General features: G+C 38.1%; 1 protein-coding gene across 17 annotated transcripts in view; it reads left to right on the plus strand.

Annotated features, from left to right (window-relative positions):
- Positions 1-2,880, plus strand: part of LOC110042055 (uncharacterized) — a 184,097-nt gene extending 181,217 nt beyond the window's left edge. For all 17 annotated transcript variants that reach the window (XM_089288549.1, XM_089288544.1, XM_089288543.1 and 14 more), the window contains one exon: positions 129-2,880. In XM_089288549.1, the coding sequence (XP_089144675.1) occupies positions 366-1,790 (1,425 nt within the window). In that variant the 5' untranslated portion in view covers positions 129-365 and the 3' untranslated portion in view covers positions 1,791-2,880. The remainder of the gene's footprint in view (positions 1-128) is intronic.
- The last annotated feature ends 14,935 nt before the right edge of the window (positions 2,881-17,815 follow it).

The following is a 17,815-nucleotide window of genomic DNA, read 5'->3' on the forward strand; positions in this document are numbered from 1 at the left end:
GTCGTTTATGTGTCTCTGATATCAGAAAAGAAGATGTTAAGTCTTATACCATTTTCGAATTTGTTAAGTCAATTGTAATCCGAATTTACAGTAGCAAGCAAACCACTAATTACTTTTCTCCACTCCAGCGCAAGTGGATTCGCAATTAGGTTTGAATTGATTTCCATGATCCATGACATGAAAGAAAGCTTCCATGATTATCATTTGCTGAAAAAGACTCCATTATACTTGTCTCCATACCTTTGTTATGGTTGGAAGAATTTGCTTCAATGTTGACATCTTTCCTTTGGTGATCGTTCTCGTATTTCATGTAAACGGCACCTTCAAATCTGATTTGATCACTGCTGCATGTACACCAATCTGAAATGGACAGGAAACCTTCCAGGCCTCGTTATTTACCGTTGTATATGAACCGAAACAACTTGGTCCATTCGCTCAAGAACAACGCAAGCAGGTATCGTGTTGTGATGGTTACGCTATTGAAGAAAAGAGTCCTGTGTTTTATCTTTACTTGCTCAATTTTCGTGACTGTATACACGATGATGAAATTTACCCACATATCTTCGAATCTATGGCCTGCATCCCTGAGCGAAATGTTTTGTTTATCTGAACAGAAAATTTATATTGACGGGCGACTGTTATGTGAAGACAACCAAGAAATGAAATACCTGTCTTATCAACCACCTGTAGGGGGATGGAATAACCAACGTGTTGCCTTCGAAAACGCGGTTGTGTTGGCCAAGTTGTTGAATAGAACTCTTATTGTTCGCCCTTTAGCACCTCACCAGGAAATACTTCGACTGAAAAGAAAGCGTAAAATGTCTGCAAGTTATGAAATATACAACATGCTTCCTGAAGTCAATCTTCTGCCATTATCTAAAGTAATTGACTTAAAAGAATTGTCGAGACTTACTCCTGTCAAAGAGGTCACTTCAAGTCATGTGGAGTTTCTAGAGAAATACAAACATTTGAGATGGCATCGAGTTTGTCACAACGGGATGGTAGGAATATGGGTTGATACCATTCCTAAGGAGACAGAGGGAGAAAAATCGAAACTCCTTCAGCGACATATGGAAAATCGACCCATCTATGGAGACCTTCCACTCTATCGCCGCATTTGCAAAACAGAATTGAAACATTATGGCAACACAAGTTTTAGGCCTGTGTGGGGAATCTGGAATGAGTTGTCAAACAGAACGGAAGATATGCTGTATTTCTCTGAAGGATCTTTGTATATTGGAGAGCTTCTTTTCTTCGATAAGACAACCGTTTTAAACACGCATGCGTGGATAATGCGATACATTCGTTTCGCGCCGGACATTCGACAACGTGTCGCGGATGTCCTGAAAATGATGGGTCACCCTTTTAATGCATTGCACGTGCGCAGGACCGATCATCCGACAAGTTTTCACATAAAACAGGAGTATTGGCTACAGCAACTAAACATGCGAGATGCAGTGAATCTAACAAAAACTCTTTACATTGCCACCGACGAAGGAGACAAAACTTGGTTTAAACCTTTTAGTGAAGCAGGGTACAATTTATTTTTCGCTGAAGACTTCAGTGATCAGTTGCGACTTGGAAACGTAAACCCTGCTGTCACTCAGGACATGTTAGGCTTGTGTGAGCAGCTCATTTGTGCGCATGCTGACCATTTCGTGGGATCGTATTATTCAACATTTACCAAGTACATTAAGCGGCTAAGAAAACAACTGACTTGGAAAAAAGGAATGATACGAAAGCCTTACACCTCTATCGTATGGGCTGGAACGACTGATGACCGAAACTAATGTCATCACACTTCACTGTTTGGTGACAAACTCCCATCAAACTTTAAAATCAGTTTTCTTCTTCCATAAGACGTCTTATTTTATGGTTAGCTCCGTGAGTGGGTAAGATGAACCGAATCCTGCGCTGAGATTGGCTACCTGAGCGGGCAAGATGGCACTATCTCGTCAGCTTGGGATTTTCGATTCCGCTGTATCAAGCAAGGAAATAGTGTTCTTTTTTCCATATATGAAGACATCCTTTATTGACCAAGCTTGTTCTTTTCTTTGCGTGTTTACGGACTTCGACTCTGTCTTGGTCCATAAACAAGCCAAACAAGAACTTGGCCAATATCCGATCCAGCCATCTTGACCTAACGGTTGGTCAATAACCCATGGAGCTTACAGTTTTTCACTAGATATAGCTTCAGGTGCTAAAGATGTGCCTCACCCCACGCCCAACATACCTTTCAGTGTTTTTCGTGGTTGTTTGTTTTTTAACTCAATTACCTTGCCCAAGTAGGTAACATGGTCAATATGGAGAGAGCACTTTAATGTTAGTAAAATGGCAAAGATTGCGAGACATAGCTTCTCAAAGACGAAGAGTTTTACAGACCTTTGTATGCTGGGGGGAGGGTGCGGGCAAATTTGTGCTAAATGTATACAAACGTCTGGTAACATTTTATGACTCCGTATAACCACATTTTCACTATTTGGCAGCATGACAACAGGAAGCGTGGCCAGTTTACAATATTGTAAGGTGCTCTTTCCAGCCTCGTCGCTAACTTAGACAACAAATTTTTAAAAAAATGTAGTTGGCAAGAACCGTGGACTGGTCTTTTCCAAACACCTTTTTGACGACTTAAAGCTTAAACATGACCGCCTCTTTTAAGGGGAAACTTTAAGATACGTGGCTTTTGCTATGTCAATCGTCTAGCTATCATATCTTCGAAACATTCAAGAGATTTGTAGTGACATTGTTCATTTAATGTAGCTGACGACGAATAACAGTGTTTCCGAAATAAGATTCATCACAAAAAGTTGTAATTATGTGCAAAAAATTAAAACACTTATCCATATATACAGTGTAAATAAAGAATAAAAGCTTAATTGTCGAGATAAAGTTGATATTCGTCTTTTTCCCTAGTTCAAGACACGTCTGACACTGGACTCTAGAAATTCCATTCTGATTACGTAGCTCTAAGGAGATCCGCGTAGCGTCTCTGATTGTTTGTTTCTCGAGTTTGAATTTTCGCGCGCAAGTAACAACCAATGGGATACAGCTCTTGCATCTCTGTAGAGCTACGTGGAAAAAGGGTTTCGAATAGCAGACTGGGTCTCTCAGAACGTGGGCTAGCTCACTAAAATTCTTCGATCTTTGTCGATCTGAGACGAACTGAACAACTTATAGTTATTGTACAGAAGTTTAAGAACTCAAGTCTAGCCAGCCTAAAAATCGGATCGGACCTCCCATATGCGGATTTGCTGGCGACAAAGGAAAGTGTCCGCTAGCGCTTGGGAGAGGCGTGGGACCCGACTAGGGAAGGTTATAAATGCAGTACTTTTATCTGGCTGGGACCATGAATAAGTGTCCGTGTACAGTACAGGAGCTGACCGTTGGCGAATGTTCCGCTGTGGTTGAGTAGCGGCCGTTCCTGCACATAGACTGTTACATTTTGTTTCCATTCCTTATGGCTTTATCACTATCTATGCTGAACCGTTTCTCCATGAATGCCCTTGTAGTAGGTTTGTATTTTTCGCTTCTGTCGAGGGAGTACGTGCGCGTTCTCTTGCCTTTACCAGTCAACACTTGTCTGAATCCTGTTGACCGCATGGGATTGCTGTAACTTGTAAAATGAGGCGCTTTGTGTTTCTGTGTTTCAAACTCATATCCACTTAAACTTGCTAAACTGGATTGAAGATCGATTTCGGACATGTTGGACATCGAGTTCTTGATCTGACGCATGCGCTTTATTGACGGAGTTGCTATGTACTTCTTCCGTTGTTTGTCGGTATATTGAGCTTCAAATCGAACTTTCGTGCTATCGACATATTTTCGTCTAGCTCTAGATGCTTCTTCGTCTTGTTTTCTGAGTGTAGAATGCCTCCTTATTGGCGCAAACTCAGTAGTTATCGGTCTTTTCTCTTTAACGATAGCTCTCTGCGGGAGCGAAACGTCATCAATTGCGGCATTCGTAGAAAAGTCCGTAGATACACCAGTGAATCGAACAAATCTTTCACGCCCAGCGTAGTCGAGATCTTTTGCTCCTGTGAGCTCATCGCATGACTGATCTGCCAGCTGAATAACAAAGGATTCATCTTTTGTTCCCATACGGTAACAGCCCTCGCCCATTTTCTCTCGTGTTCGTTTTTTCCGTGGCTGGCCTTGAATCACAAAGGTTTTCTGATAACAGCAACACTTGAACGCCAGACGAACTTCTCTGTTTGTGAGGCCATAGAGAATGGCAGACATCGCGCAATACGCTTGAGCGAGACAAGTAAACAAGTATTTCAAAGCTCCGGGCATTATATGTGGAACGAAAGACGCTAAAATGTTTTCCACAGAAATCGGGACAATGCATAGAACAAAAGCAATTATTTGAAGAATCGTCACCCATTTTGCTTCACCTTCTCTTCTTCCAGGCTCGTATTTCATTCTTCCAAGTCCAAGACAACGGGGTCCAGTCTCTCTCCTTGCACGCCGTTCATAAGTTCGAACACGAGAAAATAGCTTGTAATTTGTAAAACAAATTATCAGCAATGGTCCTAAGCTCAAACAGCATCCAGCAAACACTGCATAAGATATAGCGATACTTAATGGATATTTGGACACCAAAATAGGCGACCCCCATCCCAGAAATGGGGGTACGGCCACGCCTACTCCTATAAACAATATAATCACCACTAAGACATAAGATCGCCGACTCCCTGATAAATAAGATGGACATCGATTCACCCACTGAGTTTTAAACAAAGTCACGAGCGATATCACAGGAATACATAAAACAGAACAGCTGAAAAAGACGTTTAACAAACAAAATAGAGTGTTCCCGTTGTTTGACCAGGAGAAAAACACCATCGCTGTTAACGTTTGAAAAGTGTTGGCGACGTAATGAGTGATGAGAAAAATGTTTTTAGAACGACGAAGTCTCTTGCAACAAGCATGAAGGAGGCATAAAGTGAAATTCGCCAGGAAGGCAGTCACTGCAATGCTGATGCAAAACACGTGATAAATTTTTAAATCATATTTTCCTCCCGGTTTAGTGATTTCATCGAGAATGCTGGATCTGTTTGCCGAGTTGTTTATGGTCATATGCATGTTTTCCAACCTGTACTGGAACCGCTAAGATGTTTTGAAGGCCACCGGATATTTTGCAATTTTCTTTTCTTTTTCCAACACAATAGCAAAGCACAATGAAAACTGCCGATCACCCAATTTCCTTTAGGGAGTTAACCTACACAATGGGAAATAGAAGAATAAAAACAATGTAAAAAGAAATGTAAATATTTATTGCAAATTTTATCAAGCCCTTAAAACTAGGTATTTATCAAACGGAAATTTTGAACCTTTGCTGGTCTATTCTGAATTCAGTCTCAACTGAACTTCAGTCTTTCACATGTTTAAACAGTGTCACCCTCGAGTGAGGTTAATATTGAGTTTAAAAACACCACATTTTAAAGCATGTATACACATTACGAGCCAATAAGAGATATTGGAATCGTATTCAAAATCATCTCTTTCTGAATTTTCCGCAAATACAAGCTAATTTCTCTTAATGGTCAAAACAAATTTTAACTCTTAATAACCCGGCTGCATTTCCAAGCAAACTAATATATCACACACTTAGGTAAATTCTATAATCATCAACACATGAACTGCTGAATGAACAAGAAAGGCGACAATAATTCAGGAAATCAACTGAGGATATCGCAATGGACAAAATGATATCAAATTAAACTAAATAATAAAAACTTTGAGTTTGGGAAAGAAAGACTTTAATGCTGTTTTTTACTGGAGCCGTGGTACACCTTTTCGATGCAATGGTTTGTCGCGTTGAAAATTAACGATTGAAAGTTATTCAGTTCCCTAATGTACCTAACTAACTGTTCTACAGAATTTTTGACGCATCAACTTTCTAGTACCCCAAGAAATATCGCAAGTCCAATTAATTGCAGTCATTTTTGGAGAACAAAACAAATTGTACACCCCGTGTTAAATACCAAAGCGAGAATTAATTCAGGAAGTGTTTTTCAGCTCTCGTTATACCCCCCCAAAAGAATTACTTCGGACGGGAGTAAAATAACACTGCCAGAAGAGTAAAAAGCGATAAATATTACTTTATATTTATATAAAAATAGGGCCTTACCTTTCCTCTTGTCCAAAAGCAAACACTGAAAGGCCTAAATCACATTCGAGCAACAGAAAAAGACGACGTAGGAGCAATTTTTTTTTTTTTGTGCCAAGTGAAGTGACTGTGGTTTTGCTAATTCATTACACTCCTCTGGAGTAATTGTCTTTGATCTTTGCATCAAACATTTACGTCAGAAACTGGTGCGTAAAGGCGGCTAATGTCAGAAATGTAAATAGGAATCCTACATGGTGGCCAATTTCATTACTGGGACAGTTTGGATCTTCAATGAAGTAAACAATCTTATTCCTCGGTATTTTGACAGATGATGAAGAGGTATACATTTTAACAGCTAAGGGACCGTTCGCTTTTATGTGACGAGAAAATGGTGGGGATGGCAGGATTTTTTTGAGGGAGCGGGCATGACAAAAAGTATGGCGTCGCAAATGAATAGGAATAAATCGAATGAATGGGTGTAGGTAAGTGCAATTTGAAATAATTTTCAAATATCACGAGTAGTGCAAATCCTTAATTGCTCGAGCTTTTATACGATTGTTCATTTATTATCTGACGGATGAAGTTACGAACCTGCGCCCGTTAATTAATTAGCAAAGCCCGGTGCAAACTGATAATTAACGATAAATTGGATTGCTCGTATATTAAGGCTTTTAAAGGGGGGCTACTGAAAATTTTCACATTTCAGAAATGTAATGGCAGAATCAATGATGCATGTAGTTCGAAAATTCTGCCAGAGCGCCTAAGTAGTGTTTCTGAGGTTCCCCAATATAAACCTCTACAGACCTTGAAAGACGAAAGCCTGATACTTGTATTATCTAAATTGGATCAAATCAGAAAACAGAATCATGAACAAATATTGGAAAACTATTGAAGTATTTGATCAAGATATTCCCCGTCCAAGATACAATTAGTTCTTCTGAGGGTGAGTTAAATGCTGCACATTAAAGCACAGGTAGAGTCTAGACGTTATAGTTGGGGACACTTCTGATAATCTGAAGAAACAAATGAAAAACAAAATTTCACATGATCAAACAAAGACAATGGGTTTATATTCACTAGTGTCAGTAGCAAATGCGTGACTTGACAACTAATGTTGATGTGATTGGTGGACTTATTAATGGTGCAGAGTATGTCATTGAAAGCATAGACTACAGAGTTAAAAATTTCACCAGACCAAGTATTACTTGGGTATCATTTCCACATCCTGACATGGGCAGATTAACCAGCGCGTAGAAAATGCTCATTTGTACAAGGAGGGGGGCGAATAGGGGTATGCAAATCCGCCGATCCGTGCCTTTTTTTCGCCAAATCCGTCGATCCGCCAAAATTTTTGTTCAAATCCGAAACGACAACCACATCCGGAAACAGAAGTGTAAAAGTTCAAAGGTAAACTGGTAAATGTGACTGCTAGTGTTAATTTCGCACAAATAGTAAAGAAAGCAAAATGCTTGATGACTATAACACAGTACAATTCCAATAACAGTCTCATACTTGAGTATAAATGAGCTTTGTTCGAAAGAAAAAATCATTTGGATGAACTCATTAACATACCGACCAAGGCTGAAGAAAGATCTATGATCCAAATTTCATATAGGACCCAAGATTCGAAAATCAAGACAGGTACAATCCGGAATCCGTGCCAAAGTTCACAGCTGATCCACGATCCACTGTGTTTTCAAAATCCGCGAATCCGCTTGATTTACCGCAAAAATCCACAACCCGTGCGCTTTTTAAGGCCAAATCCATCGATCCGAAAACCTGTTCACCCCCCTCTACATGGCAGACATAAATAGAAATAGGACACCAGTGTTAGAGGTATAAACAAGACAATTTAGAATCAATAAAAAGAGTCACTGTGCAAATTCTCCGGCGACAATTTCCACTTAGACCTGCTGCTGCTAAGGCTAAGGCTACAGACTGGACACGATTTTGCTACGTCATCGGATTCGAAAATGTGCGGATTCACCGTCCACACTTATCGGCTCATCTTTTTAAGAAAACTTATTATTCTTAGCGATTTTTACTTTTTATTACTTTTTTAAATGCACATTTTTAATTATTAAGATTAGTACAGCTCATTTTGGCGAATTGTACAACGATTAGTTTTCTGGAAAAAATATACCATATCTCTCCAGTCAGGGACTCCTGTCCCACACTTGTGACATACTGAATATTATTAAATTTTTCTTAAACATTAACTTATGATTTATTTTGTGTGCCATCATTTCATCAAAATGAATACTCCTGACCAAGATTGCTCAGTTACTAAGTTCACAGAGGAGGAAATAAGCAATCAAGCATTGAGGATTGAAAATGGCTGGCGCACAAAATCAATCGTAAGTTTCTCAAGGGGTATCCTTGGTGGGTTCACAAGGATGCCACCTTGAACAGCTGAACATTTAGGGGACCAACCCAAAGTGATGTGAATTTTTACAGGAAATTTTATCCTAACACCATCCCCGAGTTTGTCAAGACATTGTTCCCACAAGTCATGGAAGTTACACCGTGCAAAGTCATCTTTCTCTAACATGGTTGATTTCCCATCCTTGCTTGGCCTTCCTTTTCCAAAAAATAAAAACCGGTAACAGTCATGATGGAAGGACAGCACTGTTGGTGCCCTTGACTTGCTTTTTAGTTTCATGGTGATGGCCAGAAGTAAGCGGTCAATGTTCTCTTGCAGTCGGGCTGGAGCAATAAATGGTCTTTGAAATGACCTTGATAAAAACAAATTGTAGAGTATCAGTAAGCTTATTTGTATATTGAAATGCATGAATTGCATAGAAATACAAGTTATAGGAGATCCTGCAGCTCATGCCTCGGTTCGTACGGTCACCAGTGAGTGTGTAAATTGTGAACACAAACCTTCCTCTGATGCTGGCATGCAAGGAAACATCCATAATCATATAAAAATGTGAAATTGTATCTATATCTACATAAACACACACATGTATAATAATTATACTGGATGTAAATAGATGTCTGTATTCAAATATTATAGCATGTTTACTGGTCAACGTCAGCCCTTTTACCAATTTCAGCATTTTAGCCACGTCAGTATTTTATTCAATTCTAAACTTAATACAATTCAATTTTATCGAGTCTCCATTTAGCGGTTGTCTGCACGCTGGTTTTAGCATGATGGATTATTAAATAAAGGTACATGTGCAATGTATTCATTCGTTTGATCGATTCATTTATTTACTTACCACACAAGATCGCTTGTAAGGTTATCCTCTTCCTCCCAAGTACAGCTAAAATAGCTATACCCATCCCACTTGATAAGGTATTCTTTCTAAGAGAACAGAATATACTCTTGAACTCAGAAATATGAGCTTAAACAGGCTTAAAGCTTAAAATGGCAAGAGCTTCATCGCACCTTACCATCCGCAGTTCGCCTCGAAATGACTCTTTCCACTTTATAAAAGGTTCCCCGATTTGCCGCTTTTTTCTTTCTCTTCGATGGCTCCAAAAAATCGCTTGTGAAGAGGGAAAGTTGTTTAAAATATCCACTCGCACTGGAAAAAATATCAAATATCCAAGTTGGATTAAACTTGGGTTTTACTTGTTTTTTTGATGGATTTTCACTAAAATCCAAACTTGGTAAAAATGCAAAATATCCAATTCTGCTTTGCAAGTTGGATTTTTTTTAAACCAAAACTGGAAAATAATAGAAACCATAATCGGAAAAGGGATTATCCAAATAGTCAATATTATGTTCACTAAGTTGTATTTCTATAAATCCGAATATGGATATACCTCATTACATGTTTGTATTTTGTAAATTTACCAGTTTTCTTAACTAAGTAATCTAGGTTTGGATTAACGGAAAACAAACTTGGAATTGCACTATCACAGTAATAAACCAAAACTGGAAAAGGAGAGAAACCATAGTTGGAAAAGGGATTATCCAAATTGTCAATTTTATCAACAATTTGGGTTTTCACAAATCCAGATATGGATTAACTTTGTTACATTTTTGTATTTGATAGATAACCAACTTTGTCAATTGAGTAATCCAGGTTCCAGGATTACCAGATAACAAACTTGGAATTGCCCTATCAACTGTGGGCCCTATCACAAGAATGCTTTTTTAAACCAAATTTTAAATGAGGCTAAACCAGATTTGCTAGCATAAGTTCTTTTTTCTTTTATTAACCAGGTATGTATGACACATTCAGTTTAGCTAATGAATGAAACATTGTTTGTACCTTATTTGTGATAAGCAACTACTGCAATAAACAACATATTCACCAGAAAATGCTGTAGTAACCAATATAATGTAGTAACAGATGTTTTTGTAGAAACTTAGAACAGAACAGTCATGACAACGGTATGTACCTAAACCAGAAACACTAGAACACCCCAGAACCACCTGTAGTACCCCTCAAAAAGCTTACCCCAACCTGACCAAAAACACTAACCCCTAACCACAATCACAAACTTCTAAATTCTCCTAATCTCAAGTCCTAATCTTAACAGTCGACTAATCTTGTCAGTGGGTGTTCTGGTGTTCCTGGTTTTAGTACATACCAGGGGCGGGGCAGAAGACTCCTGAAAATTTCGTATGGGCATCATCCAACAAAAAATGACGTCACATCCGGTTAAAACTGCGTTTCGCGGCTCGTTTCACAAAGCGAGAAAATGGCGTTTCGATTACTCGCGATTTCCCTCTATTTGTAAACCATCAGTTTCGTTTCATTTTATATTGAGGATGGAAAGATGTTGCAGACACATTAGTTCGACTTTTTAAGCAAAAATTTCGGGAAAAGAGAAAAGTTTATTATTGTTTTGAAGCAAAATAACGGAGAGCCTTTGGTCATCGTCGGGCGAATTTTACACATTTGCAAAACTGGTGTTGTTCCGACTTTTGGTTCTTGTTGTTCGTGATTTAGTGATAACAATAAGTGCAATAGCCCATAATGTTAACAACAACCTGGATGAAGTATTGCTGGCCATAGTTTGCACTGTGTACTACGGGAACATAATTAACAGAAGCCGTTTAGCTCCGAAAGTCGCTGTCAGCAGGGCTTTTGTTGCTCTTGGCTCACGTGTATTAGTAGAAGAGACAAGCTGGATCGAATGCTGAAGGTCAGTATCCCACATTCCCACATCTCTCGTTGAAGATTGTTGTTTTCAGTAAGATACAGTACATATATATTGGTACTTTGGGGTCATCAGTCTCTTTCTCTTTGGTGAGTGCTTTTAAAACGTCCAGTAAAAACTTGATTCACGGCATGGAAGCTTATGTCTCGCTGGATCGAAATTCGAGCAAGAGTTTTAGGTCCTAGTCCTCTTTAAAAGTAATTAAATCAATTATTCAAATCCAAGCCATCAGGGGGAATCTGCCATTGAAGCTGCCCGAAGTTAAGGTCCTGTTTATGGACCTTCCCCTTTGAAAATCGTGGGGGTGTTCTTTGAGGCAACACAGGCCCCATTTATATTGTCTCGGGTACCCGAGATAACCCTCCCCCTGAGGCAACTTTATCAAGTGTTTGTATGTGAAAATGTAGCCCCTGTAGGCCGAGTAAAATTTGACCCTGCATGATTATTCGTAACTCTTATTAAATAATCAAATGTGCAACTATCCCTCTTTGTTTAAGTTTCCCTCAGTCATTTGATCACAGTGGGTTTTGCTGAGTTAATTTTCTCTTCTTTGATACAAATTGCTGCTTTAAGGTTACCGTATACCTTCAGGGGTGTCTCGCGTCCAAGCGATGTAACGCGTCCGATTTAAGCTGTAGATACCTAAACCCCTATATCAAATTAAAGCGTATAGAGCTGGCTATCAAACCATACCAAAAATTTTGAAATAAAATGAATTGCCGATTTTTTCACGGCCACTAAATGCAAGCGTCCTAATCACCTTTTGGAAGCTACAAGTCAAAGTGAATTTTGTTTTTCGCCAATTTATTTTTTTCCTCGGTTTCAGGACAAAAAGCGCCAAAAAAGCGTGTCTGCGTTTTTCCATATTCAATTGCAATAAAAAGTTACAGAACATTTTCGAAATAGGATTTAAAAGATGTGAAGTGATCGTACAAAAATCGCTCTCGGAGAAAAAGTATTTCGAAATAAACAATTCGCAGACACATTTTTGTTTCTTATATGTTAATCTAGCTACTGTCCAAATTTGAGGGCAAACAAACAAATTCCTTTTGAGTTGTAACTCTTTAAAGTGTCTGCTTCAGGCGAAAAAAGTTATTTGAGAAAACAGCGCTAAGAAAAATATCTTGCTTCGCAAACAAACTCCGCCCAGAAACGCCTTCAACTGGGTTCTCAGATCACTGAGCCAATCAGCGCTTGGAAAATTTACTACCATTAACTGGCGGTGAAATTCACGCGTGAATCTCCAAAAAACCCTTGCGTTTCGCAATGCACTCAAGGCGGAGAGATAATTTTTCTGCAGCTGGGTTTTTCTTGAAGCTGGTTTGGCAAATTGGGGAAGACGAAAAAGGATACGAACGCTAGAGTAGCTGGGCGACGAGAACAAACTAAAGAAAGCGCGGCAGAGCAAATGTGCATGGATAATATTCCAATGGATCTCAATGAGTTGGACGATTCATCGGTATCGAACTCAACAAAAGAGTCACTGTTAACATCGCTGTTGAGTTCCCAAATTTTACACAACCTTTCTCTTCTCTTGACTCGATCTTTTTGCCCGCTTGATACGTCCGTAGCTTCATCCGCGAGGCCAACTTTCGCTTCTTCACTCATTGATGTATTTTCATTCATTCTTCGCTTTTTCGAACTGGTCAACGGAGTTTTCCGTGGTCCATGTTTACTTATAACGTAATAGAATTACATCTAATACGAAAAATGCTTGGATTAACAATGCTGATTAACTGAGTAGCCAGCCAATTCGTGGTATCCATATCGGTAATATTCCAGCGAAAGTAGTCTCGGTTGATTGCATACACGTTATACGGCTGTCAATCAAGAGGGAACTTTTACTTCCGGCCATAACGTAAAACCTCTATTTCTCCGCCAATATTACGTTTTTTTCAATCTTGTTTTCAGAAATTAGAGATTACTCTTCGACCATTACTTTGAACCAAAAATCCAAATTTGAAAAAAATTGCCGATCTGAAGGTATACTGTAACCTTAAATCTTAAATCTAGGCATTACGTGACACTCGCCATGCCGAGAGTTGTTGCAGTTAGGCGAGCCAAAGTGTTTACGTCTACTCAAAGAAAAGTTGTTGGTTACTTTACCTGCCAAGGCAAGTCAACTTGCTCACCTGAATTGTCTCACCCCAGTCTGGTTCGTGATCTTCTTGTAAACAGTTGGTTGAATTTTGCAAAGAAATAAGTGAAAAGTTAGCTCTGCCAGGGTTTCCATTTTCCCTCTTCCTCTTCCAACTGATTATACTAAATGTACTGTCCAAAATCTTTATGGTTACTGGTGTTTGAGAGTGTCATCTTTATCACTACTGTGCAATGTACCTCACCTTACAGCCACCCCCGTTAACACAGCCAGCTCGTTATTATGGCCACTCTATTCTGGCTCAAACAAAAGCTCAGTCGGTCATTTTCTTATTTATTAATAATATTATACAGTCAGATTTTTGTGGCCTGTTGGTGACCAGATTAACAGAATTCTGGCACATTGTAGGAGTAATTTATGCTATGTGTAGTTCCAGAAAATATCCATACCTCCCCCACGGAAGGGAAATTTTCTGAGTCTGCCCCCCACCCCCACCCCTCTGGAAATTTTGATTGAGCTTCATACATTTCTTTAAATTTTTTGGTCTTATAGAATCCCCCACCCTCCCCCAGGAAATTCCAATCCCTTCTGTGAGGGGAGTATGGATATTTTCTGGAACTGAACAATTTACATGTACAGTAAGCAACAGGGATCATTTTGATAGTGAAGTCCCATGCATACATGTAAATCTTGATTATTTTGAGATTTTATCTTTATTATGTCATCAAGGCAAGGAGGGAGGGGGGGGGGGAACTCTTCTCTATGTGCTATATGGAGCTATGTGCAGCCCCAAAGGGTATGGTTATTCAGCTGTTTTGGTCATAAATACTCTAGGGTAAGGCTTTTGCCCTCTAGTCTTTAATTTGGTATGTTTTTTAGAATAAGCTACCTCAATTTTCATCATTATCAATAAGACAATCAACAAAAGTCCTTCAAAACTTATGTTTAGGGCAACTGTAGCAGTCGCAACAGTCATAAATGGGGTAGGGAAAATCGCAGATTATGGTCATAAATAGGTTAAGGGTTTAACTTTTGTGAAGAGGGCGGCACTGACCCCCACCCGATTTTTCTGGGATGTACCAAACACATTTTCTTAGCAGTTACTACATTCTTGCTTTATTAAATCAAAATAGTACTTGCTGCCAGGTACTTTATTAAAGTATAACCCCTCCAGAAGCCTTCACAAAGTACATGTAATATCAGGTGCTAACAATAATTTTTTTTGCAGCTGATTAAAATTTAGTATTAAATTGTACTGAACTGGTGCAGATTTAATATACATTATATTTTGTCACACTTAGTTCCCACTTATTTTAAGACTACTCAGCAGCAACTAGTACCTCTTGTATGACCATGCAGTAACAGTATATTCCAAACAGAAAAAAAGTACATGTATATGTATTACTATCCTGCCTGGAAGAGTGTGTAGAGAGAGCACACAGTGCAGTCCCCTACTGTATGTCTTTTGTTAGGTATAATAATCTTAAATTTAGAAGACTCATATTGATCTTAGAATTCACAAAAAAGTTGATTTCTTGACAACTCTCCTTTAGCTGTGTCACTTCATAATAAATTAGCAGTTTGGTATGTTGTAGCATAGAACTTTAATTCATTAAGTTATCACACCGGTATCACAGAGGTCATGGGTTAGAATCCAGTTCACACCTAATTTTTTTTTCAGGCTATAATTTCACCTTTGCTTAAGTTGTGTATAGTACGTTGCAATGATCAATCATGTCTCTATAAGTTGATCAATGTATATATGTCCCACTGACTTATACTTCAACATTTTATCTTAAAGTTTGTTTATTCGTTTTATTGTGTGGTTCTAGAAAATGTCCATACCCACCCCAAGGAGATTATTGGAAATTCCAGGGATGGGGAGGGTCTCAAAAGCCAAACTTTTTAAAGAAAAGTATTAATAAAAATTGGAATTTCCATAGGGATGGGATGGGGAGATCTCTGGTTAATAAATACATAAATAATATGTACAGACCCATTATCTGATGTGAAGACTGTGCAATATATCCTGGCCAACGAGTTGCCAAGGTGTAGCATCCTTGTTATCAATTTCAAGTACCAAATTAAAGAAGATCAGCATGTTAGATGGGAGAGGGGAATTTTTCAAAATATCATAAACTAAAAATATATATATTTTCCAAACTCAATCATGTTAGTAGTGTTAGTGTCTATTTATTTATTTATTTATTTATTTATTAATGAATACCTGTGAAGAGATAGTCATACATTCTTGCAAATATTCTGGGAGTCTCCCACATACCATTTAGATCATACAGTCCCCCAGGAAAGTTATGAAATTTATTGTCCAAGTAAACTACTGAACCATGGGCTCCAGTGGGGACAGTGCTATTACGATGCAATTTGCAGATGTGCTACATAATATAAGCTTAACAGTTTTGTTACCATGGCAACAGACTGCATTTCAGGCCTTCCCTGATATTCTAGGCTTTTCTGGCCACCTCATGGCCTTGATTAATGTTTTTCAAGCTGAAAATCACTGCATTATTGAAATTGGGTTAGAGGGGACTGGAAAAGATTGAGTTGCCAATTGGGAACATATTTTTATAGCCATATTAGTGTGTTGCCTGTAGAACTATAAGGCTACCAAGTTTCAATGATCTCTGCCGTATATATGGTCTGCACTTGATGTAATATTGGGTTTGGTGTATGACATCATCAGTCCTCTCATTTGCATATATTTGACACATTTTAAACTTAAATATCTCCAGAATTAATGCAAATATTTGTTAAGGTAAACAGCATTTGTAATCAATAGCGGAATTCTATTTGATACTCCTAAAAATTCTGAATCAAGGGGTAAACATTTGATGATAGTAGCATGCCAAATCATTGAGTTGAATTTATGCTGCTGACATTTACATATACTGTAAGGTGTTGAAGAGAATTTTGCAGGGGAATTTGGTGTGTTTATTGAATTGCCAGAGGTTGGTTGGCTGGTTTTGTTATTGCTTTGTCATTATCTTCTATGTATTTTTTTTTTAAAGCAGAGTGGTTGGTGGCAAAAGCAAAACTGGCAATATTCTCACTTTACCTGTGTTTCTAAAGTCATGTTTTTAGGTTTTTGTGGTCAATCTATTAGTAGCTGCACTGTCTTAAATTACAATAGAAAAGATGTGATATTAATTATGTAAGTTATACTTTGGTATCGTTCATACTAAAATTATAGTATTTTCTGGTTCAATGTTTGCCTCTGCATTAATTTGATTAAACTACTGTAGTTTATTTTTTAATGTAATTTAATTCTGTCAAAAGGGAGGTGGGAATCTGAGAACAATAGTGAACTAGACCAACAAATATACAGAAATCTACCACCATTGCTTTCATGGCTGAGTGGAGATGAATCTAAGTCAGACCAAAATTACTAGAAAAAAAATTATTGATTTATTGGAGGGTTGAAATGGGATCCTGGCTATGGAAGAGTAGGAATTGGGGCCAAGGGGGGTGGGTGGTGTGCTTGTGAATTTAAGAACCTCTCTGCAAGTGAAAACAAACTGTAGGTTTGAAAAGTTTAAAGCGGAGTTAAAAATTATACTGTAATATATCTTGTTTATTAAGGTGGTAATGAGCATAATACCCACTTAGGGTGAGTCATTGAAACAATGACATAATTTATGTTTGTCTTTTCTTAGGTGGTTACCTCCTCGCATATACACCCCACACAGGCATACAATGTTATGATTAGATGATGCAACCTGCTTTCCCATGTTTAACATACACGTAAGAGTATTGATCAGTGGACCAGTGTACAAGTGTGATTTCTCTACTGATAATGAGAATTATAATAAAGATACAAAGCCACTCTGGTGTGATTTATTTAATTATTCCTTAACGGTAAAGTGAACCAGTTAAACCAAAGGTTGCACTCTGTAAGATCAGGTGTACAAAAATTAAATAGAAAATTTCACTACATCAATTTTATTAATTAAGTATACTTCTTTGCAAAATATAGTTGGTATTTTGTTGTACTGGTAAGAATATAATTTGGAAATTTTTTATGGGAAATGTTTCCATTTAAAAATGTAGCTCAGATGCCACAACTATAGTTTTCCTTTCTGTGGTGTTTTCTTTTGTGGTAAATTGCAAAAACAAATTATGTTGACCTACATGTAAGTTAAAAAAATATACAAGTATTAGCTCTTCTGAAAAAAAAAGTTAATTTGTTGTTGTTTCTTCCTGTTCATTTTTTCCTTGAACATTTTTATTTTCCTAATAAGTAGTTTAGCTAGCCACAAAAATGTTTTGTTGTCTCTCAGACCATTTTCAAGATAAAAAAGTGAAAGTGAAGTATGATCATCGCAGTAAATTTTCCAATTTAAGCAACTGGAAAGAAGAAGCCTGAAAAAAATCAGGGCTTCAACGGGATTCGAACCCGTGACCTCCGCGATACCGGTGCGATGCTCTACCAACTGAGCTATGATAGCTCAGTTGGTAGAGCATCG

Source organism: Orbicella faveolata, unplaced genomic scaffold, assembly GCF_042242905.1.
Source record: "Orbicella faveolata isolate gen_17 unplaced genomic scaffold, um_ofav_v1 contig_17, whole genome shotgun sequence".
Classification (NCBI taxonomy): Eukaryota; Metazoa; Cnidaria; class Anthozoa; order Scleractinia; family Merulinidae; genus Orbicella; species Orbicella faveolata.